Below are 27,213 nucleotides of genomic sequence, written 5' to 3' on the forward strand. Positions count from 1 at the left end.
AAGGGGGGAGACTTGCAAGCCGAAGAACACCATCCCAACCGTGAAGCACGTGGGTGGCAGCATCATGTTGTGGGGGTGCTTTGCTGTCGGAGGGACTGGTGCACTTCACAAAATAGATGGCATCATGAGGCAGGAAAATTATGTGGATATATTGAAGCAACTTCTTAAGACATCAGTCAGGAAGTTAAATCTTGGTTGCAAATGGGTCCTCCAAATGGACAATAACCTCAAGCATAATTCCAAAGTTTGGGCCCAAATTGGTTTAAGGACGTCAAAGTCAAGGTATTGGAGCGGCCATCATACAGCCTTGACCTCAATTCTATAGAAATTCTGTGGTTAGATCTGAAAAAGTGTGTGCGAGCAAGGAGGCCTACAAACCTGACTCAGTTACACCAGCTCTGTCAGGAGGAATGGGCCAAAATTCACCCAACATATTGTGGGAAGCTTGTGGAAGGCTACCCGAAACGTTTGACCCAAGTTCAACAATTTAAAGGCAATTCTACCAAATACTAATTGAGTGTATTGTAACTTCTGACCCACTGGGAATGTGATGAAAGAAATACAAGCTGAAATAAATAATTCTCTCTACTATTCTGACATTTCACATTCTTAAAATAAAGTGGTGATCTTAACTGACCTAAGACCAGAAATTTTTACGAGGATTAAATGTTAGGAATTGTGAAAAACTGAGTTTAAATGTATTTGGCTAAGGTGTATGTAAACTTCCGACTTCAACTGTATATGCAGATTTAGGAGGATGTGTCATTTTTTTCTCAGTGCTCCAAAAAGTGACCTTTTCAAATAATCCTGCAGAGTCACATGTAGGTACTATGTTTTGATTTCTATATAGTTTCAGAAAGAGCAGATTCTGAGGTCTCCAAAACACGTTCCTTTACCAAATAAATTTCAAAATACACTTTTTCCACGAATAACCTTTGCACACGGGAGAATAACCTGAGCACACGGCAGTAGATGGATTACAGTAACGTAAACTAATGAAAATGCTATCGTGTTCTTTGAAATACGTTAATGTTGCAGTCCAAATGGCTGCTCATTGATGGAGTACAGGGGGGTAGCGAGGCCCAGCAGTTTAAGTGTTAAGAGTCTGAGTGTTCCTTCACAGAAGGACAAGTGTGCCTACACATGCAATTATTTCTGATCTTTTGTTATCAGCAGATGATATGTCACAAAGATTGATGTTTGACACAGTAGAGTGGCAAAGTAAGGTCGAGGATACGGTCAGGCATTGTTAGTAATGTTCATGTAGGCCTTCTGATCGAAGAAGAGCATTGAGGCTTGTCAGTGCTGCACAATTATATAGCCATTATATAGTCATTGCTTCTTTCAGAATAAATGTACATAATGAATGTCTTACTACAACTGATTCTTCGGGTTGTATTACTTCATTGTTTATGTTTTTGCTGTCTTTGTCATGCTTCAAAATATGTTTAAAACTAGTCCTTGCATCCATAGCTACGTTTATGCATTTGAGAGTGGTTATGTTTCTCCAGTACCAAGTGGCAGAGGCAGTCTGTCGCAATTAAAGCTTGTGCCTTTAACATCACACCGAATATGTGATTGGTTGACGAGGTCAAAGGTCATCATTGTATGTCAGTAAAGAATTACGTTTACCCTGAAGTAATTCAACAAAATGTTTCAATTCAATGTAGTCAAAACAACTATGTTATCCCTTGAGGGGCTATAATATCTCTTCAGAAGGGAAGGCCACTGAACACACCACATCAGCCGTAACCGGTACGACATGTAAATCCTGCCGTGGGGATCTGACAGAGTTTCTTGGAAACTCGTAACTCTTGCCATGCTGGATATGTCATGAGTTTCTTGGGAAACTTCTTTGATTGCTTTCTTTTGCCCCACGACGTATGGGCTCTGTTGTACAGTGTTTACTCTTGTGGAGTTTGTCGACGGGGGCCATCACTCAGTGTCAGAGGCCAGGAATAGGGCACGTCCAGACTAGCTATGGCTTGTCTTCCATCACCATTCCCTTCTCTCCTCTCTCTTGGGATGATGATGATGAATGCTACCGGATTAACTCTGGAATGTTTACACATGTATGATCTGATATCTAAGCTTTGAAACCACCCAAAGTGTGTGTGTGTGTGTGCATAATGTTGTATGTGTGTGTGAGGGTGTACAGTCGTGGCCAAAAGTTTTGAGAATGAAACAAATATAAATTTTCACAAAGTCTGCTGCTTCAGTGTCTTTAGATATTTTGGTCAGATGTTACTATGGAATACTGAAGTATAATTACAAGCATTTCATAAGTGTCAAAGGCTTTTGTTGACAATTACATGAAGTTGATGCAGAGTCAATATTTGCAGTGTTGACCCTTCTTTTACAAGACCTCTGCAATCCTCCCTGGCATGCTGTCAATTAACTTCTGGGCCACATCCTGACTGATGGCAGCCCATTCTTGCATAATCAATGCTTGGAGTTTGTTTGTCCACCCGCCTCTTGAGGATTGCCCACAAGTTCTCAATGGGATTAAGGTCTGGGGAGTTTCCTGGCCATGGACCCAAAATATCGATGTTTTGTTCCCCGAGCCACTTAGTTATCACTTTTTCCTTATGGATAGGTCCTCCATCATGCTGGAAAAGGCATTGTTCATCACCAAACTGTTCCTGGATGGTTGGGAGAAGTTGCTCTCGGAGGATGTGTTGGTACCATTCTTTATTCATGGCTGTGTTCTTAGGCAAAATTGTGAGTGTGCCCATTCCCTTGGCTGAGAAGCAACCCCACATATGAATGGTCTCAGGATGCTTTACTGTTGGCATGACACAGGACTGATGGTAGCGCTCACCTTGTCTTCTCCGGACAAGGTTTTTTCCGGATGCCCCAAACAATCGGAAAGGGGATTCATCAGAGAAAATGACTTTACCCCAGTCCTCAGCAGTCCAATCCCTGTACCTTTTGCAGAATATCAGTCTGTCCCTGATGTTTTTCCTGGAGAGAAGTGGCTTCTTGACACCAGGCCATCCTCCAAAAGTCTTCGCTTCACTGTGCGTGCACTCATACCTGCCTGCTGCCATTCCTGAACAAGCTCTGTACTGGTAGTGCCCCGATCCCGCAGCTGAATCAAGTTTAGGAGACAGTCCTGGCGCTTGCTGGACTTTCTTGGGCGCCCTGAAGCCTTCTTCACAACAATTGAACCGCTCTCCTTGAAGTTCTTGATGATCCAATAAAGGGTTGATTTAGGTGCAATCTTACTGGCAGCAATATCCTTGCCTGTGAAGCCCTTTTTGTGCAAAGCAATAATGACGGCACGTGTTTCAGATAACTTTGCAGGTAACCATGATTGACAGAGGAAGAACAATGATTCCAAGCACCACCCTCCTTTTGAAGCGTCCAGTCTGTTATTCGAACTCAATCAGCATGACAGAGTGATCTCCAGCCTCGTCTTCGTCAACACTCATACCTGTGTTAACGAGAGAATCACTGACATGATGTCAGCTGGTCCTTTTGTGGCAGGGCTGAAATGCAGTGGAAATGTTTTTGGGGGATTCAGTTCATTTGCATGGCAAAGAGGGACTTTGCAATCATACAAACTGAGGCAGCAGACTTTGTGAAAATTAATATTTGTGTCATTCTCAAAACTTTTGGCCACGACTGTACATGCGTGAAATACAGTGCCTTACAAAGCCCAGACAACTATTTATCTCGATTGCACAACACAAGCGCTCAAACCAATCGACATGCACTCAGTATCCAGTTTATAAGGTACAACCCTCTAGTAGCAGGTCGGACCCCCCTTTGCCTTCAGAACAGCCTGAATTCTTCTGGCATGGATTCTACAAGGTGTGGCATTCAAACATTGCTCATTTGGGATCAAGGGACCTAACTTGTGCCAGAAACGCACTCCCCACACCATTCCACCACCACCAGCTTGTACTGTTGACACCAGGCAGGATAGCGTCATGGACTCATGCTGCTTGCTCCAAATCCTGACTCTGCGATCAGCATGACGCAACAGGTACCGGGATTCGTCGGACTAGGCAATGTGTTTCCACTCCTCAATGTGCCCACTGGAGCCACTTCTTCTTGTTTTTAGCTGATAGGAGTTGAAGCGGGTGTGGTTGTCTGCTGCAATAGCCCATCCCTGACAAGGGCAGACGAGTTGTGTGTTCCGAGATGCAATTCTGTACACCATTCTTGTACTGCTCCTGTATTTGTCTGTTTGTAGCCCACCTGTTAGCTTGCACGATTCGTGCCATTCTCCTTCGACCTCTTTCATCAACTAACTGTTTTCGCCCCCAGGACTGCCGCTGACTGGATGTTTTTTATTTGTCGCAACATTCTCGGTAAATCCTAGATACCGTTGTGCGTGAAAATCCCAGGAGGCTCGACGTTTCTGAGATACTGGAACGGGGGCGCTTGGCACCTGCGATCATACCACACTCAAAGTTGCTTAGGTCACTAGTTTTGCCCATTCTAACGTTCAATCAAACAGTAACTGAACAGTCTCCTAAATTAAAAATCTACAATCCTTTAAACCTTTGTCTGACCATAAGCGGACCGTAAGCCCACTGTTTATGGCCACTGTCAAACGGAATATCTTTCTTTTCACAGAGGCCATCTTTCTGGGCCACGTTCATTAAGTACCTAACAGAAGAAACGGACTGAAACAGGAATATCTGAATATCTGAACTTGTCCAATGAGAAACATTTGTTTAGCTTTTTTTGCTATGGTGTACACTAATGAATACACCCCTGGTTGTAATCCTACCAGGGAGCTGACGGCTGAGGACCAGATCGCCCTGCTCAAGTCAAGCGCCATCGAGGTGATCATGCTGCGCTCAAACCAGTCCTTCAACCTGGAGGATATGTCCTGGAGCTGTGGTGGGCCCGACTTCAAGTACTGCGTCAACGACGTCACTAAAGGTAAGACTGAGGCAGGCTAACACACACACCCTTTCCAACAATCAATGTTGAAGGTGAGTGAAAAAGGATAACACAAACACATACAGGTGCGTACACACAACACACACAGATACACATTTTCCAACTAGGAGTACGTACTCTAAAACGCTAAGACACTTGAGCAGCAGAGCCAGTCGGACCCATCCACAGACCCATCCACAGACCCATCCACAGACCCATCCACAGACCCATCCACAGACCCCCAAGGCTTTCATCTGCTTTTCAAACAAGCCCAGGGCAATTTTACAGATCAAGCAAAGAATGTCACTCCTGACCTAGACTCTCTCACAAAGCATCTAGTGCAGCGTTCCCCAATCTCGGTCCTGGGGACCCCAAGATGTGCGAGTTTTGTTTTTTGCCCTAACACTACACAGCTGATTCAAATGACCAAAGCTTGATGATTAGTTGATTATGTGAAATCAATATTAATTATTGTTATTTTATCTTTTGGTATTTGTTTCGTTAGTCCATTGTTGATATATTCCCAAAATGTTTTGAATGTCATGTATGATTTACTGTTAATACATTTCTCATCTCATGAAACCACACAAATGCTTAGTTAGGGAAACCATATATCAACAGTGATTAATTAGCTGGGCCCTTGTTATATTCACATTCGCATTTCAGTCATTTAGAGACTTACAGGAGCAATTAGGGTTACTGGCCCAATCTCTTAACCACTAGCCTACCTGCCATTATCTAGGAGTGCTGATTTAGGATCAGTTTAAATCATAATGAATGAGAGAGCTGATCCTGGATCCTACTGAGATGACAATCACTGTTTGCTGAAAATAATCACAGTTAGCTGAAAATAATCACTCTTAGCTTAAAATAGTCACTGTTAGCTTAAAATAGTCACTGTTAGCTTAAAATAGTCACTGTTAGCTTAAAATAATCACTGTTAGCTTAAAATAATCACTGTTAGCTGAAAACAATCACTGTTAGCTGAAAACAATCACTGTTAGCTGAAAACAATCACTGTTAGCTGAAAACAATCACTGTTAGCTGAAAACAATCACTGTTAGCTGAAAACAATCACTGTTAGCTGAAAACAATCACTGTTCGTATACATAGACATATGATATATCACACACATGATATACAGTGCCTTCGGAAAGTATTCAGATCCCTTGACTTTTTCCACATGTTACGTTACAGCCTTATTCTAAAATGGATTAAATAGTTTTTTCCCTCATCAATCTACACACAATACCCCATAATGACAAAGCAAAAAGAGGTTTTTAGAATTTTTGTTCAAATTTATGAACCCCCCCACAAATATCACATTTACATAAGTATTCAGACCCTTTACTCAGTACTTTCTTGAAGCACCTTTGGCAGCGATTACAGACTAGTCTTCTTGGGTATGACGCTACAAGTTTGGACACCTGTAGTTGGGGAGTTTCTCCCATTCTTCTCTGAAGATCCTCTCAAGCTCTGTCAGGTTGGATGGGGAGCGTTGATGCACAGCTATTTTGAGGTCTCTCCAGAGATGTTCGATCGGGTTCAAGTCCGGGCTCTGGCTGGCCCACTCAAGGACATTCAGAGGCTTGTCCCGAAGCCACTCCTCCTTTGTCTTGGCTGTGTGCTTATGTTCGTTGTCCTGTTGGAAGGTGAACCTTCGCCCCAGTCTGAGGTCCTGAGCACTCTGGAGCAGGATCTCTCTGTACCTTGCTCCATTAATCTTTGCCTCGATCCTGACTAGTCTCCCAGTCCCTGCCGCTGAAAAACATCCCCACAGCATGATGCTGCCACCACCATGCTTCACAGTAGGGATGGTGCCAGGTTTCCTCTAGACGTGACACTTGGCATTCAGGCCGGAGAATCTTGTATCTCATGGTCTGAGGTGCCTTTTGGCAAATTCCAAGCGGGCTGTCTTGAGCCTTTTACTGAGGAGTGGCTTCCGTATGACCACTCTACCATAAAAGCCTGATTGGTGGAGTGCTGCAGAGATGGTTTTTCATCTGGAAGGTTCTCCCATCTCCACAGAGGAACTCTAGAGCTCTGTCAGAGTGACCATTGGGTTCTTGGTCACCTCCCTGACCAAGGCCCTTCTCCCCCAATTGCTCAGTTTGGCCGGGCGGCCAGCTCTAGGAAGAGTCTTGGTGGTTCCAAACTTCTTCCATTTAAGAATGTTGGAGGCCACTGTGTTCTTAGGGATCTTCAATGCTGCAGAAATGTTTTTCTGTCTCGGAGCTCTACTGACAATTCCTTGGACCTCATGGCTTGGTTTTTACTCTGACATGCACTGTCAACTGTGGGACCTTATATAGACAGGTGTGTGCCTTTCCAAATCATGTCCAATCAATTGAATTTACCAGAGATGGACTCCAATCAAGTTGTAGAAACTTCTCAAGGATGATCAATGGAAACAGGATGCACCTGAGCTCAATTTCGAGTCTCATGGCAAAGGGTCTGAATACTTATGTAAATAAGGTATTTCTATAAACCTTTTTCCCGTGTGTAAATGCTGAGTATTTTTTTTTATTTAATCAATTTTAGAATTAGACTGTAACGTAACAAAATGAGGAAAAAGTTATTCTTCTGAATTCTTTCCGACGGCACTGTACAGTACATGGTATAATATGAATATATGTCTTATCTCGTGAAACCACACATCCTTAGGTTTAGGCAAGTATATAAAGATATATTGTGATTGCTATCTGATCTGATCAACGTGTATTTGTGTGTGTGTGTATGTATGGGTTGCCTCCTGTAGCGGGCCACACTCTGGAGCTGCTGGAGCCCCTGGTTAAATTCCAGGTGGGCCTTAAGAAACTCAACCTCCACGAGGAGGAACATGTGCTACTCATGGCCATCTGCCTCCTCTCCCCAGGTACACTGTGTGTGTGTGTGTGTGTGTGTGTGTGTGTGTGTGTGTGTGTGTGTGTGTGTGTGTGTGTGTGTGTGTGTGTGTGTGTGTGTGTGTGTGTTGAATTGTTTATGTGAGTCTGCTTTTTTTTGTGAGGATCAGTTCTCTTGTGGCGGACTGTTAAAATGTGTGAGTGTTTTTGTGTGTCTGTGCTGAAGTCAACACACTCCAGTCTCAGTGGCTGCTTACACATGTGTATGTGGTGTGAGTGTGTATCTTGTACATTTTTATTTTCGTCAGTGGGGTTGATGATAACGTGTGCATATACACGCATGGCGTGCCTGTGTTTGTACATGACATGGTATGAATCGATTTTGATCATTTGTGTGTATGTAGATTTCCCATTTTACCGTTGGCTAAAATCTACATTCAAGTATGGTATGCCTGTTTTTTGTACATGACATAATATTAGCCTAATTGATGTATTTTGTCATGAAACCACACATGCTTAGTTTTAGGTATATGTTAGGATAACATACACTTTTTCTCATGGCCATGGGCTTTAAAGTCATACCAGCCATGTGTACTCCCTTCCTTCAAATGTAAACAATGTCTTGTCACGTCTTACCAGCCATGTCTACTCCCTTCCTTCAAATGTAAACACTGTCTTGTCACGTCTTACCAGCCATGTCTACTCCCTTCCTTCAAATGTAAACACTGTCTGGTCACGTCTTACCAGCCATGTCTACTCCCTTCCTTCAAATGTAAACACTGTCTGGTATGGTGCTGGAGATGATGAATATGACGTTCAAAAGTGGTGAAGTGTCCCTCTTACCGCCTATGTCCTCCCTCCATTCACATAATAGACACTGTGGTGCTGGAGATGAGAAATAAAGTTTTAACATCTGTGTCTCCCTCCCTGCAGACCGTCCTGGCGTGCAGGACCACGGGCGTATCGAGGCACTGCAGGACCGTCTGTCGGAGACGCTGCAGGCCTACATCCGGCTGCACCACCCGGGCGGCCGCCTGGTGTACGCTAGGATGATCCAGAAGCTGGCGGACCTGCGCAGCCTCAACGAGGAGCACTCCAAGCAGTACCGCTCGCTGTCCTTCCAGCCAGAGCACAGCATGCAGCTCACCCCACTGGTGCTGGAGGTGTTCGGCAGCGAGGTCTCCTAAATTAACACATTTTGGTGATCTTTGACCTTTCATGGAGGTGGAGAGGTGGACGAAAGGTCATAGGAGTGGTGGGAGGAGGGTATGAGGTGGGAGCTATAGGAACGTGGTTAGACGTGGATGGTGTGAGTGTTAGTTTGTGAGGAGAGATTGAGGGAGGGAGATGGTGTGCGGGGAGTGGGTTGGGGGGGGGGGGGGGGGGGTCGGTGGGTAGGGGAGTGCAAGGGGGGGGATATGGAAGTGTGTGTGTTAGGAATTCCCCTGCCCTGTGTGTGTGTGTGTGTGTCTGTGTACCTTCGGTAGGTCAGACGCAGCGACCTGAGACTGGGTACATGTTCCAGCTGTTGACTGGAACATGCAAAGTGATGGCGATTGAATGATACAAACAGCAGAATTTACTTCAGAACCATACATACATGGAAATTCTGCTTATATTTGACATGTACGCTTACCTTCGTATTGAAGGGACAGTATATTGAAAACAGTATTGCATCTTGTATACCGGTATATACAATGCATTGTGTGCTTTTTGTGCGTGTCATGCAAGTGCTGCTTTATGCATGGCAGTGTATGATTACACACAGTTACACAAGCCTACTCACTCACTAATACAGTCAGTCATTACATTGGAGCTACCTCTGATTTTGTTTTTCTATTCACAAATACCTTTCTGTTCACAAATACACAGCATAGAACCTTAAAAATGCATGAGAACATTTCAATCCAGGATAGCTATTTGATGCTAGAACGTCACTAGGGCAAGAACAGTGCCAGTAAAGCATTTCCATTTGTTTCTCTCATCCTCTTGTTATTCTGCTCAAATGCTTTCCTCAAGGGCAAGTGTGTGTGTACGTATACGCCACAAAACACGCGCCCTTCACCTCTGCCAAAGGTATTGGCCGTGTTCGAGAGCATCAAAACAGTGAACATGGGTAAATTGTGACTGACTGACTTATTTATGACGCAAGGTGATTTGTAGATCAGTCAGTCACGACTTCATTTGAAGACGGCTGCAATGTCGAACGCGCCCATTGTCTATGTTCTCAAAGCTTCCAGTCTTCTACGAGTGTCGCCTTGTGACGCCTTCCATGAGCACACTATTCACCATTTGTGCTATCATCTAGGAATTGATGAAGGAAAAGTATACACTATACAGCATACAGAATATTTTCTGTAACCCGGAAGTAGTTTGGTTGTGGAGTAGTGTGTGGGGGGTTGTGGTTGTTTAGCCACTAAAGCAAGCTGTCAATCAAACCAAGCCAGAGCTCTGGTTGGTTAGTTTCTTTGTTTCTTGGAGAAGGGGTGGGGGAAGAATTATGATAGCTGCAAATAAATGTAGCTGCAAATTCTATGTATCCCAAACACTACTAGACCACCTGTACTCAAGTGTATCTATTAAAGTATGTCTATGTTTAAGTTTCATCACCGTTTTCAAAGGGCTACAATGCCAAAATGTGATTGGAAATGCATAGTTAGGCCGGTTACTCTACTGTCCACGTCTTTTTGTATTACAGCCACAAACCCTGCGAGTAATCTGGACAGCATCTTAAAACAATTACATGAATTGTTCATTTTTTCCCTCATATGTAGACTACAGTTTTTAGTAAGTGGAGTGTTTCAAAGCTGCTTGTTCTTAATCTCTCCACAGATTTCACTCCTTTTATTTCCGACTGGGATGTGTAATTATTTGAAAAGAATGTCTTGAGGACTCGGATGGACTGTTTTCTGTTTTGTTTTTTGACATAGAGTCCTCCGGTTTGATGTTGTATGCTGCGCAGCTCTCCGGTGGCTGCATACTATGTATCGATACAATAACCGCAGCTGTACATAGGGCTACATACACAGTTTATTAGGTACACCCATCTAGTACTGGGTCGGACCCCTCTTTGCCTCCAGAACAGTTTGATTTCTTTGGGGCATTCTACAAGTTGTCGGAAACGTTCCACAAGGATGTTGGTCCATGCTGACGCGATGGCATCACGCAGTTGCTGTAGATTAGTGGGAGCAGCCCGTTCCAAAGATGCTCTATTGGGTTGAGGTCTGGGGACTGTGCAGGCCAACTCGCTGTCATGTTCCTAGCGATCTTTTTCCACTCTTCAATTGTCCAGTGTTGGTGACCGCGTTCCCACTGGAGCTGCTTCTTGTTCTTAGCTGATATGAGTGGAACCCGGTGTGGTCGACTGCTGCAATAGCCCATCTGTGACAAGAATTGACGAGTTGTGCTTTCCGAGATGCCGTTCTGCACACCACTGTTATTTGTCTGTTTGTGGCCCGCCTGTTAGCTTGTATGATTCTTGCCATTCTCTTTCGACCTCTCTTTCGACAGTTGTTTTTGCCAACGGGACTGCTGATGACTGGATGTTTTATGTTTGTCACACCATTCTCTGTAAAGCCTAGACACTGTCATGCATGAAAAGCCCAGGAGGGTGGCCATTTCTGAGATACTGGATCCGGCGTGCCTAGCTCCGACGATCATACCACGCTCAAAGTCGCTTAGGTCACTCGTTTTGCCCATTTTAACATTCAATGGAACAGTAACTGAATGCCTCGATTCCTGTCTGCCAGCTTTATATAGCAAGCCACGGCCATGTGACCACTGTCTGTGGGAACTAGGTGGTGTACCTAATAAATTAGCCGGTGAGTGTAGATATTACTACTACTAACTTTTAGTAAGGAAATTCTTGGATTATATATGCAAACAACATGATATTGATGACCGTGTTTTACGACTTATTTTCACTTTCTCTCTCTGAAACACTATGCTTTCTCAACTTTCTATATATACACTGAACTAAAATATAAACGCATGCAACATGCAACAATTTCAAAGATTTTACTGAGTTATGTACAAAGAAATCAGTCAATTTAAATAAATAAATTAGGCCCTAATCTATGGATTTCACATGACTAGGCATGGGTGCAGCCATGGGTGGGCCTGGGAGGGCATAGGCCCGCCCACTTGGAAGACAAGCCCACACACTAGGGAGCCAGGCCCAGCCAATCAGAGCTTTTCCCCACAAAATGGCTTTATTACAGACATAAATACTCCTCATCATGCTGTTTAATTAGCTTCTTCGTATGCCACACCGGTCAGGTGGATGGATTATCTTGGCAAGGGAGAAATGCTCACTAACAGGGATGTAAACAAATTTGTGCACAAGCTTTTTCTGCATATGGAACATTTCTGGGATTATTTATTTTACTCATAAAACATGAGACCAACACACAACTACATGTTGTTTTTATATTTTTGTTAAGTATATAAATATGGATCTATATATGTTTAGGTGGGGATGAGTGAGTGTTTGGCAATGCCTAGTGGCCTAATCTCTAAATCAAATTAATTAACGTATTGACTAAGGTTGTGTCGTTGATGGACATTTGACGTCTTTGGTTAATTATTTGGGAGAATGAGGATGTTCTACAAGCTAAATATACAGTACTGCTCTCTAATATAAGCCATATGGAGGGAGAGAAAAACAAACAAAGCTAGTTTAAAGAAATGTCCCTCGTATTGATTACATGGGGCTGGAGATGCACAGTTAAATATTTAGAATGTGTATTTGTATGGCTCAGATATTCTATTGTACATGTATAGAGTAGAACCGACTCCTATGCTTTCAATCATCTCATTCCCTTGTCCATACAAGAGCCTTGTGTGGTAAGAACACTGAAGTGGGTGCAACATGTTGGCTGCGCTTAAATCCAGTCCATCATTATTAATCATTAACTACTCTACAGAGTACTTAAAGGCCGTCATGGACACAATAGTCTTTAGGGGGCACCTGTTGACCACAATGAATGTCCTATCACCCGTTCCAGTGTTCTAAACGGGTTACTTTCTAAATGTAATCCTAATCCGTTAGTTACTAGTTACCTGTCCAAAATTGTAATCAGTAACGTCACTTTTGGATTACCCAAACTCAGTAATCTAATCTGATTACATTCCTTTGAATGCCACCTATTGCTGGATAAATCAATGTTAAAGTTTACATAGCTGACCATATATATATGTTAAATATTAATTTATGGGTTGGTTATATAGGCTTCTACTAACCCATCGCTTTCTACTACATATAATAATACGATTAAATTATATCTTTACATTAAAAACTAAAAAGTCTGTCAGAATTCCAGTCATTCCAAAAAATGTTATACCCCTTTGATCGTCAAGAATAGGACTTGAAAATATGGAAGTATAGATTAGCCATATTGTTTTACCTGAGCATGACCCCAAAGCTAAAGACTTATTACCCAGCCCTCCTCTGTTGTTTATAATTTTGTGGTCATGGAGGACTGATTGGGCTCATTGATTTGAGTTGAAAAATAAATGCTGCACTCATGGAATGGCATGCTTTGAGCACTACTGAAAAGTGCTATTTACATGTGAAAAATGAATGCCATATGCTGCATTTGCTATAGACCTATTGTTTACCTTTTTGTTGGTGACACTTTGATATCTTGATAATATGCAGTTGTTTAAAGGGCAAATCCACAGATGGAACAATAACAAAACAGGCACCCCGCCTCTGTTTTGGTAAAAAGCTGAGGGATGTGCCTGGAGAAATGTAACCACTCTCAGATTAATAGACGGAGCTATGGATGCAAGGACTGACCATCCATGATATCAAATGTATTGTTTAAACAATGTCATGAGGCTACACAGTGTTTGTTTACATTGAACTAAGCTCATGAGACATTTATAAATTATATTCTTCAAGAATCAATGGATATATATACTATATATATATATATAATAAATCAAAAAATGGATGTAGCAATTAGATTGGCCCTTTAAGTCTATCAAAAGTGTGCACGTTTGAGCATGTGTCCATTAGGCCTATGGAAAAAAATGTTATCTGCATGAATTAGATTGAGCAATAAAAGCCCCACTTTTATTCCATAGGCTGGGATCCGCACTATGCATCTTTTGCAAGAGTGCGTTTTTCACTGGTTTCAAAAACAATGATTGATAGGCAACATACATTTCTTGAATTCAACCATTATTGAGTTCAAATACACGTTTCGATTTATTTAGATTAATGAACAGCCATCCGTAAGGTGCAAATAGCTAAATGAGAGAGCAACAGTGTGATTCACATCAATACACTATGTAGATATCAATAATAAGTGACATCCTTATTGACGTAGACTACACCACTGCTGTCATCCTTACCTCCAAGCATTTATTCAATTTGGATAATCTTTGGATGCCGACAGCAGTCGCACCATTGGAATACATACCTTGGACTGTACTGTAGCCTACAAAAGCCTATTCCTGCTCTTTTCCTGCTCTTTTCCTGCGATTGATCAAACACACATTTATTGTGTCATCATTGTGGTCTCTGACTTGTGGTCAGACTCCCTCAGGTGGAACGAACTTAAACTTGGGCCTTTTTTCTAAGCTGATTTGAATGTCATTGAGAGAACAGAGAAGATCTTTCTGAATGTAAAAGTAATCCTTGAAGTAATCATCTAGTTTTTCAAAAGTATCTGTAATCTGATTACAATATTTTAGCTGGTAACGGATTACAGTTACAATTTTTTTGGTAATCCTATACATGTAATCCGTTACTTCCCAACCCTGTGTATATCATATTGTAAAGCAAGTGAATAGAAACTGAGGACCGCTTTTCTGGACACAGATTGTTAAACCTAGTCGGAAAATGGAGATAGTCAATACATTTTTGTCAAACCTAGGGGCTAGATTCAATCTGGATTGCGGAAGATCCGTGTTATTGTGTGACTGAAATGTAAAGATAATTTCCGATTGAGCGGTCTATTTGCAGCATTTACCGTGAAAGCAGTCTCCGCAAACACGGGAACATTGCCTTTAAATTCAGGCTATCGGGCTACAGCGCGGATCTTCAGTGGTGCGGATTAAATCGAGCCTAATCTGTGTCCAGGAAACTGACCCTAAGAGGCTATAGCGAGATAGATAGATGTAGGGTGAAGTTGACCTTAGATGCTGATCTTCAGAATTAGCTTTTTCCCCGCTAATGTGGAAATGATTGTGTGAGACTGCGGTCTCTTGTACATTCTGTTCTTCAGTCCCTGTACGCAATTGGCCAAGGCTCGTTGCCGAGTGCTACTTCTGCTTCAACTAACCTTGTGATTGGCTAAACAGAAACTACCGGGGCATTTAGTTGTGCTGCTTCATCACTATAGGCTACAGAGAGCACTATTATGCAGTCTTCTTGCAGATAGTGGGGGAGAACGACGGACTATGGGTCTTGCTAATGTTGAAGGAACTTTATCAGAACATTGTGTTCTTAGCAGTAAACCTTGTCATTGCTTTAAAAAATCACCATCAAGGCGTTGTCGGTAAGCGGAGTACCTACCCCCCCTAAGACATCAGATAGTACTGCCAACAAATGGACCACAGCCCACTCAATCACACTCACCCCTAGCCAACATAACACATTTTCCATTGGCTGACTGCAGAAAAATAGGCTATATAAGTTGTATAAAATCATATTGTTCTGCAAATCACACTTAATATCTAGTGTGAGGGATTCACTTACATAGGCACCTGATGATTGGTGGAATTGTTTTTAGTTCTTACGAATGATTGACAAGTTCCTGGAAGAGATACTCTCTCTCCCAGGATGTGTTTTATGAAGGTGATGATAGGCTACATGATTATTTCTACTCAGTACCACTCGTGTTCAAGTCGGCTAGGTGAAGGTTATGGTGTTGTTTTGAGGTCACGGATGTAAGTTGCCTTGTGAATTTTGGGCGGTTTTGGTTTTTGATTTCTTCATGCATAGCTCTTTGTGTAGATACAGAGTTGATTGTTTTCATTTGATGAGATATAAATATACAGTATTGATTTTCATTATGTACAGTGCCTTCGGAAAGTATTCAGATCCCTTGCCTTTTTACACATTTTGTTAGCTTACAGCCTTATTCTAAATTAATGAATGAAAACAATTTTTTCGTGTAAAATCACCTATTGGTAACCCATGAGATTAATTGACACATAAACAAACATTACGATCATTCACTAACGTAATTAATTATAATTCTTCTTCCGGTGTTCTCTGCATTGTGCATCGCATAAAGAATGAAAAAATGTAAGGTAAAAATCAATACATAATAGTAAATATGGTTGTCCAAACAATAATTATATCCCTAGAGCAGTAAAATAATATACATACAGTTGAAGTCGGAAGTTTACATACACCTTAGCCAAATACATTTAAACTTAGTTTTTCCCTGTCTTAGATCAGTTAGGATCACCACTTTATTTTAAGAATGTGAAATGTCAGAATAATAGTAGAGAGAATAATTTATTTCAGCTTTTATTTCTTTCATCACATTCCCAGTGGGTCAGAAGTTTACATACATACACTCAACTAGTATTTGGTAGCATTGCCTTTAAATTGTTTAACTTGGGTCAAACGTTTTGGGTAGCCTTCCACAAGCTTCCAAGTTGGGTGAATTTTGGCCCATCCCTCCTGACAGAGCTGGTGTAACGGAGTCAGGTTTGTAGGCCTCCTTGCTCGCACACGCTTTTTAAGTTCTGCCCACAAATGTTCTATAGGATTGAGGTCAGGGCTTTGTGATGGCCACTCCAATAGCTTGCCTTTTTTGTCCTTAAGCCATTTTGCCACAACTTTGGAAGTATGCTTGGGATCATTGTCCATTTGGAAGACCCATTTTCAACCAAGATTTAACTTCCTGACTGATGTCTTGAGATGTTGCTTCAATATATCCACATAATTTTCCTGCCTCATGATGCCATCTATTTTGAAGTGCACCAGTCCCTCCTGCAGCAAAGCACCCCCACAACATGATGCTGCCACCCCTGTGCTTCACGGTTGGGATGGTGTTCTTTGGCTTGCAAGCATCCCACTTTTTCCTCCAAACATAAAGATGGTCATTATTGCCAAACAAGTTCTATTTTTGTTTCATCAAACCAGAGGACATTTCTCCAAAAAGTACGATCTTCGTCCCCATGTGCAGTTGCAAACCGTAGTCTGGCTTTTTTATGGCGGTTTTGGAGCAGTGGCTTCCTTGCTGAGCGGCCTTTCAGGTTATGTCGATATAGGACTTGTTTTACTGTGGATATAGATACTTTTGTACCTGTTTCCTCCAGCATCTCCACAAGGTCCTTTGCTGTTGTTCTTGGATTGATTTGCACTTTTTGCACCAAAGTACGTTCATCTCTAGGAGACAGAACGCATCTCCTTCCTGAGCGGTATGACGGCTGCGTGGTCCCATGGTGTTTGTACTTGCATACTATTGTTTGTACAGATGAACATGGTACCTTCAGGCGTTTGGAAATTGCTCCTAAGGACAAACCAGACTTGTGGAGGTCTACATTTGTTTTTCTGAGGTCTTGTCTGATTTCTTTTGATTTTCCGATGTCAAGGAAATAAGCACTGAGTTTGAAGGTAGGCCTTGAAATACATCCACAGGTACACCTCCAATTGACTCAAATGATGTCAATTAGCCTATCAGAAGCTTCTACAGCCATGACATAATTTTACAAGCTGTTTAAAGGCACAGTCAACTTAGTGTATGTAAATGTCTGACCCACTGGAATTGTGATACAGTGAATTAATCTGTCTGTAAACAATTGTTGGAATAATTACTTGTATCATGCGCTAAGTAGATGTCCTAACCTACTTGCCAAAACTATAGTTTGTTAACAAGAAATTTGTGGAGTGGTTGAAAAACGAGTTTTAATGACTCCAACCTAAGTGTATGTAAACTTCTGACTTCTACTGTACACACACACACACACATGCCTGCATACATGCATACATAATGTGTGCAGATCAATGAATACAGAAAAAAAGAAACAGAAGGCATTGGAACCCAGTCTGACACAGAGAAGATTCATGTGGGAGACAAGCCTATACACAATCTATATACACACGTACCATTTACCACAGAATGGATTAAATCGTTCTTTCCCCTCATCAATTTACACACAATACCCCATAATGACAAAGCAAAAACAGGTTTTTAGAAATGTTAACAAATTTCTTAAAAATAAATCACTGAAATATAACATTTACATAAGTATTCAGACCCTTTACTCATTACCTTGTTGGAGCACCTTTGGCAGCGATTACAGTCTTGTGTCTTCTTGGGTATAACGCTACAAACTTGGCACACATGTATTTGGGAAGTTTCTCCCATTCTTCTCTGCAGATCCTCTCAAGCTCTGTCAGGTTAGATGGGGAGCGTTGTTTTCAGGTTTTTCCAGAGATGTTCGATCGGGTTCAAGTCTGGGCTCTGGCTGGGCCACTCAAGGACATTCAGAGACTTGTCCCAAAGCCACTCCTGCGTTGTCTTGGCTGTGTGCTTAGGTTCGTTGTCCTGTTGGAAGGTGAACCTTTGCCCCAGTCTGAGGTTCTGAATGCTCTGGAGCAGGTTTTCATCAAGGATCTCTCTGTAATTTGCTCCATTCATCTTTGCCTCGATCCTGACTTGTCTCTCAGTCTCTGCCGCTGAAAAACATCCCCAGAGCATAATGCTGCCACACCCATGCGTCACCGTAGGGATGTTGCCAGGTTTCTTTCAGACGTCACGCTTGGCATTCAGGCCAAAGAGTTCAATCTTGGTTTCATCAGACCAGAGAAACTTGTTTCTCATGGTCTGAGAGTCTTTAGGTGACTTTTGCTAAACTCCAAGCATGCTGTCATGTGCCTTTTACTGAGGAGTGGCTTCCGTCTGGCCACTCTACCATAAAGGCCTGATTGGTGGAGTGCTGCAGAGATAGTTGTCCCATCTCCACAGAGGAACTCTAGAGCTCTGTCAGAGTGACCATCGGGTTCTTGGTCACCTCCCTGACCAAGGCCCTTCTCCCCCGATTGCTCAGTTTAGCCGGGCGGCCAGCTCTAAGAAGAGTCTTTGTGGTTCCAAACTTCTTCCATTTAAGAATGTTGGAGGCCACTGTGTTCTTGGACCTTCAATGCTGCAGACATTTTTTGGTACCCTTCTCCAGATCTGTGCCTCAACACAATCCTGTCTCGGAGCTCTACGGACAATTCCTTTGACCTCACAGCTTGGTTTTTGCTCTTACATGCACTGTCAACTGTGGGACCTTATATAGACGGGTATGTGCCTGTCCAAATCATGTCCAATCAATTGAATTTACCACATGTGGACTCCAAACAAGTTGTAGAAACATCTCAAGTATGATCAATGGGAACAGGATGCACCTGAGCTCAATTTCGTTCCTTATAACAAAGGGTCTGAATATTTATGTGAATAAGGTATGTCTGTTTTGTTATTTTTAATACATTTGCACACATTTTTAAAAACCTGTTTTCACTTTGTCATTATGGTTTGTTGTGTGTAGATTGCTGAGGATTTTATTTAATGAATTTTAGAATAAGGCTGTAATGTAACAAAATGTATACAAAGTCAAGGGGTCTAAATACTTTCCCTAAGGCACTGTATGTATAAGACTTGGTTATCATGTAAGTGTCACAGGCCAGGATGTTATCACAAATCTCCCCTTAGAGAAGTACAGGGTAAGGAGAGGTCTCTCTCTCTCAGGTCTGGTTTTGCACAGTTATAGCTGCTCAATTTTCAGTCAAATGTAGTGGATTTTCCTAAACGCTTTATGAAGAAAAGGCCTAATTTGGCTTCATGAATTACAGTCAGTTGATTTGAACTCCAGACATTTCAAAAGCTGTTCAATAGCATTAATTATGAGTTGAAGAACGAAAGCAAAATCAGAATTTTATTTAATCCATTTTATGTCATTAGTCTTGGTGAAGCATTTTTTCTTTTCATTCATCGGTTTAGAACGTCTACAATTTTGTGACATTTTGATCGAACTCCAAACTGGAACATAGGAACCATTTAATGAAATGAAATTCAACTAGAACTTGGATCATTTTGAATTTTTACAGTTGGCTATGTCTTTTCCTTACTTGTTTATTCATCTATATCAAACGGGGCGAATACCTAGAATACAGGGTGTGGTGCTCTACCATCAGCTAGCATAACGGTCCAATTTTTTGTTTTAGAGTGTGTTCTTTAATAAAGGTTGTACAAAGCAATTACAAATCCAGTTTGAGAAATGAATTGTTTTGATCGAGTGAGATTTGCCTTTCAATACATTTTCAGAATGTGAAAGGGATCGATATACTGTACAGTACCGTTGATATTCACGTGTAGGTTTTTTTTCTTCAAACATTAAAAGGAGTGTCCACAATGGATGTACACAACAATTATCTACCTCTTTTAGCTACAGATTATATGCTTTAGCATTAAAGGAGTGTCCTCTGTTTTTACTTTTGTAATATGTGTTGGTATTTATTGCTGTCTAATGAATCAATGATTACCTCAAAGATGTCTCATCATGCAGACTGGGAGACTATACAGCTAATGAAGTCATTGGTATTTTTTTTTGTACAATATTTTTTTACTAAAAACATTGCCTTTTTTTAAAGTAACGAACAAACACCCACCAGAGGTTGTGTTTTAATTGTGCCTGCATTCTGACCAATGGGGGTCCAGGCTGGGTTCTGGTCGACCGGGGTTGTGTTTCATTCTAATACGTGGTTTCCTCCCTTTTTCTCTTAGTTCACTCGCGTTTCGCCCATCTGATACAACTGGGTAGTTGTATGTAAGGAATACCTCCACCTGGTTTCCGCCATATTCAGCTTACAGTGAACAAGGACAGAAGGGAGGGAGCAACTTCCTGGAATGAAACGCAGCGAGAGACTTAATTGCGACCTCTGTATAGAGGGGTCATGAGTCGTATGGTTTCGGTCGGAGAGTTGGTGTGTCTGCTCTTCTTGGTACAGTTGGCATGGTCTTTGCCCTTACTAGATGTTTCTCACTCTGTCCCCTATCCATCTCTCTTCTTTTCCTCTATCAGCTACTAAGTTTTCTCCACTCTCATATCCCCCAACCCACCTTTTTAGAGTAAACTCTTCTCTATAGATCTTCTTATTTTCAGGAAAGGGCAGAAGTTCTGACAGGACAAAGATCAGTATCCATTTAATGCTGCTTTTATCAAGAGCATCACAGATTGATCAGTGTGTTATTCTTACTAAAATTGGCACGGTTGGGTATCGCCCAGCAGATATATGCTAACCAGGACGTGAGGCCACAGTGTCTGTCATGTTATGTAGTTTTTTAAAGCCAAGTAGTTTAGGTTGGTATAAAGCTATAGGAAGCTGGTTCTAGAAAAGCACACATGGGCAACTTCCTATTTGAACAATGTAGACTTGAGGAGGTTGATGTCCATTTATTGCCTTTGATTGAACCACTTTAATCTATCATTGAGGCGGCAAGTATTGTGTAATATTAATCACCAGCTACTCCACTTTCCAACATGAAGGCACTTTTCTTATTTTTTTTTACCAGATATTCTAAGTCTTTGAGCATACTCCCTCTGGTGAACTGGATGTGCACCATTTGGTTGACATTGCTCAGTAAGTACCGATTCAAGATGTTGAGTAACTGCTACTAATATCTTTGAATACGGTTTTTGAATACTTTTTGACAATGCTTCCTACCATTTTTCCAACTAACTGTCTCGATTTTGACAGTTTGTATTCAAACGGAACTTAAAAAAAAAAAGTGTCCAGCAAAAGCAGGCAGATTGATAATCAGTTGTCGTGCTAGCTATTGGAGGTATGTAGACCTCGCTAGACATCAAATCGATATAAACTAATGCAAATAAGAGTACCTTAAAGTGACCTGCATGCACAAATAATTCCTTTTTCACAATGAAAATGGGGGAATTGGCTCCCATGTACTCCTCACGCTACACTTTGGAGTACAAGGCAGGGAGTGAAAGGAGTTCAGATTAGCTAGCTTTGTATTAGCTATAGATATTGACAGCCAGCAGACACTGTGGTCCCTCGGAGCCTGAGTTGAGTGCCTATGAACCTTCTAACGACTGGAGAGTGTTTCGCAAAGCAGAATTAGAAAGTTAGCAAACTAGCTTTTCCAAGTATCTTTTCCAAGTATCGTAAAACAACTCAAATTTGTTCTTGATTCTCGAGACAGCTAATTTCAAAGATTGGTCAATAGTACTTCTTTACCTATTATTCTAGCAGCTAACTGCGATTCTACTTTACCGATCTTTGTGGGCAAGAAAATCTAGTTTAAGAAGAATTGTTAAGCTAAAATGTTAGATTGTTAAATGAATAATTCTGTTTTTAACACACTGCACCACTTCACATGGAAAGCCAGAAACAACAGAAGCACTTAAGACATTGTTTGTAACACAGTGCATACATTTGGATGAATATGCTCTACATGAATGCCTGTCCATTTCAGCATTATATGGCTGCAATTATCAAAGTAATTCATCTAATTTCTTGCAATGTATATTTTTGTTTTCATTTCAAATGTTTTTTTCTTTCTATTACAACAGACATTATAAATGGGTGTTTGTAATGTTATTTTTGTCAGGTGTTTTGTAAATCAAATAATAAACAACTGTGTAGTGTTGTGTGTTTGATGTTTACTGTATTTTTGATGGATTTAATATAAATTAAAGAGCCATGTTTAATTGTTTCAACACTTGGACAGTGCTACATGAGTGAATAGTCTGGTCAGTACAACTAAATACAATTACAGTAGAAACAGAAATAACTATCAACTGAATGGATGGTATCGAAACATGATTTGTCAAACACAAAGAAGTTCTATAAAATAGTATGAAACAGATCTCATGTGGTGAAATACTATACAAGCAGTGTACCAAACTATTGTGGTGGCAACTTTATCCAGTGTTTTAGTGATATCACACCAATGTGGGGAACTCCTATTTAGTAGTCTACATACACATTTCAGTTGAGAACCATATTGTAAAGTATTATTGGAATAGATTAAATGTGTGTTTGATTTAGCAAAGATTAATGGGGAAGTCTGAAGGAAGACTGCAAGGTGGCATAATTACTGTACAGACTACTTATCTGAATACTTAAATAATACATCTGACTTTTTTAAATTGCTACATCCATTTTTGGACTTCTAAATTAGTTATATATACCCATTGATTATTGAAGAATATTACTTATAAATTCCTCATACGCTTAGTTCAACTGTCGTGCCCAGTCAAAACCCAAAATATAAGCTTACTCCAATCTTTGAAAACAAAGTAAATGCAAACCAACACTGTATAGCCTCAAAACATGGCTCAACTATAATTTGTATATCATGGATGGTCAGTCCTGACATCCACAGCTCTGCCAATGAATTTGAGAGTGGTTACATTTATCCAGGCCCATCCCTCAGCTTTTTACCAAAAAAGAGGTTGGGTGGCACTTTGTTATTGTTTCAACTGCAGATTGGCCCTTTAAAGCTTTGGTGAGAGTTAATGTCACTTGCAAACATTTCTGTGTTCAAAACTACTTCAATTGCTGAGGTGTTTTCACTGTATCTATCGCCGTCTGCACTCTGTATCATTTCATCTATTGTCCAGCAGAGGGCAGTCCTACTGTTAACTGTTTAACTTTTTAATAAATCCATGACCCTTTTTCAGCTTTGAGTTCAACAGAGGAATAGGTGTGTATACTGTGTTAATAATGTGCCCACTTAGCTATAATTTGGTGGTTAAACTAAAACACACTGGATGGCTCCCCTTTAAAAGCATTATACAAATTCCAGGGCTGTTCTGATTCTAAGGTGCTTCCATTCAGTCTGCATAAGGCCCCTTCTGGGTTTTCAGTTTGGCCTTGCATACTGCTGTGTGATTTCAGCGAGTATGTTCCAAGTACGTTGAGAAGAGATTTCAGGTCACTGGCCCTCCCTTCATACACACAACATCCACCTTTCTCTAGGAATGGAGAGAGCGGTTGCATATACAGCAGGAGGAAAAATACAAGTTTATCCGAGCATCCAGTCAGCGTTGTGTCGGTTAATTGTCAGTGTTTTAATAAAGGGGTGGCACTTGTTTGTGCACTGATAAGGCCGAGTATGTGCGGTTTGGTGGAGGGTGAACCGTTATACCTCTATAAGGGTTGGATGAGGCGACCATCTTCTAGGCGAGGCATTATCTTAAAACTGTATTTTCCTAGCGAAGCATTCATACCCACTGGGCTTTTGTACAGTGTGTTTCTGAGCATAGGCCTACAGACAGTACGAGCTATCTAGGCCTACAGACAGTATGAGCTATCTAGGCCTACACCTATAGGCCTACAGACAGTATGAGCTATCTATGCCTACAGACAGTACGAGCTATCTAGGCCTACAGACAGTACGAGCTATCTAGGCCTACACCTATAGGCCTACAGACAGTACGAGCTATCTAGGCCTACACCTATAGGTCTACAGACAGTATGAGCTATCTAGGCCTACACCTATAGGCCTACAGACAGTATGAGCTATATAGGCCTATCAGTATCAGTCACAGGTGTGAAGGTTTCTACAAGTCAGATCAAATATAGACCCCACACACTTGTGTAAGAGAATGTAAAAAATAAAAACGTTTTAAAATACAATGTACACAATTCTAAAAAGAGAACGACTAGAATATGTATTTCAACCATGCAGAATCTCATCTGAGCATATTAGAACATTGTGCACCTTCAATTTGGCTTAGATGGGCAGCTATAGTGAGCTCCAAAAGTATTGGAACAGTGACACATTTTTTGTTGTTTGGCTCTGTACTCCAGCACTTTGGATTTTAAATTATATGAGGTTAAGGTGCAGACTGTCAGCTTTAATTTTAGGGTATTTTCCATATCGGGTGAACAGCAATTTCTTTACACAATCCACCCATTTTAGGGGACCAAAAGTATTGGTACAAATTAATATAAATGTGTATTAAAATAGTAAAAAGTTAAGTATTTGGTCCCATATTCATAGCACACAATGACTACATCAAGGTTGTGACACTACAAATTTGCTGTTTGTTTTGGTTGTGTTTCATATACGTTTCTGGCCAATAGAAATGTATGGTAATGAATCTATTGTGTCATTTTTAGGTTAGCATTTTATATCATACCACCGAGACATGCTAACCTCTAGGTTAGCATTTTGGGTGTGGTATGATATTTGTGCAGAATCATTTCAGAGCCAAAACAACAATAAATGTGTCACTGTCCCAATACTTTTGGAGCTCGCTGTATTTTGTGCTGTGGTGCTCATCCGCCATCTGTTGGGAAATTGACCATGAAATCTGTCATATAGTGTGACACTTCAACCATGCAACATCAGTACTGTTAATATAGACCAGGGTTCCCAACTGGTGATTTGTTTTCACAAATGTATGCACTGTTTGAAATTATTATATTTGTATCAAATATTATATCTGTTTGGGCTTCTTGCGGTCAATTTGCAGTCTACAAATGATTTGCAATTATGTTCCTACCCCTATGATCAGCCGCTCAAGAATAAATCTGCCCGCAGCTGAATCTATTTGATGATCCCTAATATAGACTGTATCACTTATCATGGTAGTCTGCCTGGCATGTATTCCCCAAGGAGTTTTGAATGCAACAGATTGTAATGATATTTTAACTACTCACTGCTCGGAGCTATAGTAGACATTTTAACTACTCACTGCTTGGAGCTATAGTAGACATTTTAACTACTCACTGCATGGAGCTATAGTAGACATTTTAACTACTCACTGCTCAGAGCTATAGTAGACATTTTAACTACTCACTGCTCAGAGCTATAGTAGACATTTTAACTACTCACTGCTCAGAGCTATAGTAGACATTTTAACTACTCACTGCTCAGAGCTATAGTAGACATTTTAACTACTCACTGCTCGGAGATATAGTAGACATTTTAACTACTCACTGCTCAGAGCTATAGTAGACATTTTAACTACTCACTGCTCGGAGCTATAGTAGACATTTTAACTACTCACTGCTCGGAGCTATAGTAGACATTTTAACTACTCACTGCTCAGAGCTATAGTAGACATTTTAACTACTCACTGCTCAGAGCTATAGTAGACATTTTAACTACTCACTGCTCAGAGCTATAGTAGACATTTTAACTACTCACTGCTCAGAGCTATAGTAGACATTTTAACTACTCACTGCTCAGAGCTATAGTAGACATTTTAACTACTCACTGCTCAGAGCTATAGTAGACATTTTAACTACTCACTGCTCAGAGCTATAGTAGACATTTTAACTACTCACTGCTCGGAGCTATAGTAGACATTTTAACTACTCACTGCTCAGAGCTATAGTAGACATTTTAACTACTCACTGCTCAGAGCTATAGTAGACATTTTAACTACTCACTGCTCAGAGCTATAGTAGACATTTTAACTACTCACTGCTCAGAGCTATAGTAGACATTTTAACTACTCACTGCTCGGAGCTATAGTAGACATTTTAACTACTCACTGCTCAGAGCTATAGTAGACATTTTAATTACTCACTGCTCGGAGCTATAGTAGACATTTTAACTACTCACTGCTCGGAGCTATAGTAGACATTTTAACTACTCACTGCTCAGAGCTATAGTAGACATTTTAACTACTCACTGCTTGGAGCTATAGTAGACATTTTAACTACTCACTGCTCAGAGCTATAGTAGACATTTTAACTACTCACTGCTTGGAGCTATAGTAGACATTTTAACTACTCACTGCTTGGAGCTATAGTAGACATTTTAACTACTCGCCGCTTGGAGCTATAGTAGACATTTTAACTACTCACCGCTCGGAGCTATAGTAGACATTTTAACTACTCACTGCTCGGAGCTATAGTAGACATTTTAACTACTCACTGCCTGGAGCTATAGTAGACATTTTAACTACTCACTGCTCAGAGCTATAGTAGACATTTTAACTACTCACTGCTCGGAGCTATAGTAGACATTTTAACTACTCACTGCTTGGAGCTATAGTAGACATTTTAACTACTCACTGCTCGGAGCTATAGTAGACATTTTAACTACTCACTGCTCGGAGCTATAGTAGACATTTTAACTACTCACTGCTCAGAGCTATAGTAGACATTTTAACTACTCACTGCTCGGAGCTATAGTAGACATTTTAACTACTCACTGCTCAGAGCTATAGTAGACATTTTAACTACTCACTGCTCAGAGCTATAGTAGACATTTCACTGCTCGAGCTATAGTAGACATTTTAACTACTCACTGCTCAGAGCTATAGTAGACATTTTAACTACTCACTGCTCGGAGCTATAGTAGACATTTTTACTACTCACTGCTCGGAGCTATAGTAGACATTTTAACTACTCACTGCTCGGAGCTATAGTAGACATTTTAACTACTCACTGCTCAGAGCTATAGTAGACATTTTAACTACTCACTGCTCAGAGCTATAGTAGACATTTTAACTACTCACTGCTCGGAGCTATAGT

At 41.0% G+C, this 27,213-nt stretch overlaps 1 protein-coding gene across 7 annotated transcripts in view; it reads left to right on the plus strand.

The window, feature by feature from the left end:
• Positions 1-22,363, plus strand: part of LOC139536232 (vitamin D3 receptor B-like) — a 105,841-nt gene extending 83,478 nt beyond the window's left edge. For 6 of the 7 annotated variants that reach the window (XM_071336564.1, XM_071336565.1, XM_071336568.1 and 3 more), the window contains 4 exons: positions 4,748-4,899; positions 7,658-7,774; positions 8,676-8,920; positions 20,480-22,363. In XM_071336564.1, the coding sequence (XP_071192665.1) occupies positions 4,748-4,899; positions 7,658-7,774; positions 8,676-8,920; positions 20,480-20,503 (538 nt within the window). In that variant the 3' untranslated portion in view covers positions 20,504-22,363. Of the gene's footprint in view, positions 1-4,747; positions 4,900-7,657; positions 7,775-8,675; positions 8,930-20,479 lie in introns of those variants that run through there. The other variant, XM_071336563.1, reaches the window with a different exon arrangement.
• Positions 22,364-27,213: the final 4,850 nt, after the last annotated feature.

Source organism: Salvelinus alpinus, chromosome 12, assembly GCF_045679555.1.
Source record: "Salvelinus alpinus chromosome 12, SLU_Salpinus.1, whole genome shotgun sequence".
Classification (NCBI taxonomy): domain Eukaryota; kingdom Metazoa; phylum Chordata; class Actinopteri; order Salmoniformes; family Salmonidae; genus Salvelinus; species Salvelinus alpinus.